The sequence below is a fragment of the Apteryx rowi genome, unplaced genomic scaffold (genome assembly GCF_003343035.1).
Source record: "Apteryx rowi isolate R43461 unplaced genomic scaffold, aptRow1 scaffold_1937, whole genome shotgun sequence".
Classification (NCBI taxonomy): domain Eukaryota; kingdom Metazoa; phylum Chordata; class Aves; order Apterygiformes; family Apterygidae; genus Apteryx; species Apteryx rowi.
In genome coordinates this window covers 1-1,222 of record NW_020448238.1, presented here as the reverse complement: position 1 = coordinate 1,222, position 1,222 = coordinate 1, and the positions used below count along the sequence as shown (strand labels likewise).

The 1,222-nt window shown below is 71.1% G+C and overlaps 1 protein-coding gene across 1 annotated transcript in view; it reads left to right on the top strand.

Moving 5' to 3' along the window:
• The window catches only part of LOC112964569 (vegetative cell wall protein gp1-like), a gene marked incomplete at its 5' end in the record, with an annotated part of 4,155 nt that extends 3,554 nt beyond the window's left edge, over positions 1 to 601 (top strand). The window contains one exon of the mRNA XM_026062833.1: positions 474 to 601. Within this exon, the coding sequence (XP_025918618.1) occupies positions 474 to 601 (128 nt within the window). The remainder of the gene's footprint in view (positions 1 to 473) is intronic.
• Between the last annotated feature and the right edge of the window lie 621 nt (positions 602 to 1,222).

Below are 1,222 nucleotides of genomic sequence, written 5' to 3'. Positions count from 1 at the left end.
AGCCAGGCACAAACACCCGGCGGCTCCGTGTGCTGCGCCCGCGCCGCGCCCCCATTGGCCCACCCCGAGCCCGGGGGGCGGGGCCCAGCGCGGCGGAGCCAATCGGAACCGTCGTCTCTCCCAGCGCCGAACCGGGGCCTTTAATGTGCCGCGAGCTGTACAAAACCAGGGCACCGACGCCTAGGTCCTCCCAGCCCTAGAGGGGCCACATGACGTCACTTTCCTGCACCAGGGTTGGGTGGGGGCAGTCCTTCCCCACCCTCCTAGAGAGGCCACCCCCCCCAACAGTGCCCTTCTGGGCACAGGAAACTCTATGGTGGGGAGGGGAGGAGCAGCCTCTCATTGGCTGGCACATGGGGGGTACAACCATAGAGCGGAGCAGTCCTCCACCACCTAGAAGGGTGTGAAAGGGGGCCCCATCTCTGCATGCTCTTTCCCGCAGCGGCAGGGAGGGGCCTCCCCAGTGCTCCCAGTTGGTCCCAGCAGCCCCAGTTGGTGCCTCAGCCCCGGTCCTCAGCGGAGGAGACGGGCGACGACCCAGCAGCCCAGCGTCACCCAGTGGCTGGCCCAGTTCAGCTCCGACCACTTGCGCACGGTGTAGGACATCCCGTAGCCCTGCGGGGGGGCCCACCTGCTCCTCCACGGCGTCGTCGGCCTCCACGTCGAAGAGGGCGCCCAGGTAGGCCAGGTGGAAGAGCGCCAGGGCCCCCAGCGCCACGTTCAGCCCCCGCACCCACAGCGCCTGCGGGCACCGGACCGCACCGTGTCAGCGGGCCCAGGTGTCCGGGCCGCGGGTGGGGGACACCCCCTCCCCTTCCTCCCCGTCCCTCCCCCCTCCCCACGGGCCCAGGCGTCCGGGCTCACGTCCTTGTGGCGGTGGGGGCAGCCGGGGGGGCAGCGCTTCGAGAGGACGCAGGCGTCGAAGATGGCGGCCAGGCGCTTCCGGAGGACTGCGGGGGGGGGTGGGGTCAGTGTGGCCCCGCCCACTCCATCTGGCTCCACCCACAGCCCCACCCACAGTCCCTCATGCTCCCTGGCCCTGCCCACTCCCCCTCCCAGCCCTGCTCCCACCTGGCCCCACCCACTGCCCTCCCAGCCCCACCCACCCCTCCCCTTGCACCTTAGCCCCACCCACCATGCCCCCCATATGTGTGGGGGAGTGTCCCTCTTTGGCTCCTCCTCCTCCAGCCCTGCCCACCTCCAGGGGGTGTGGCCCTCCCGG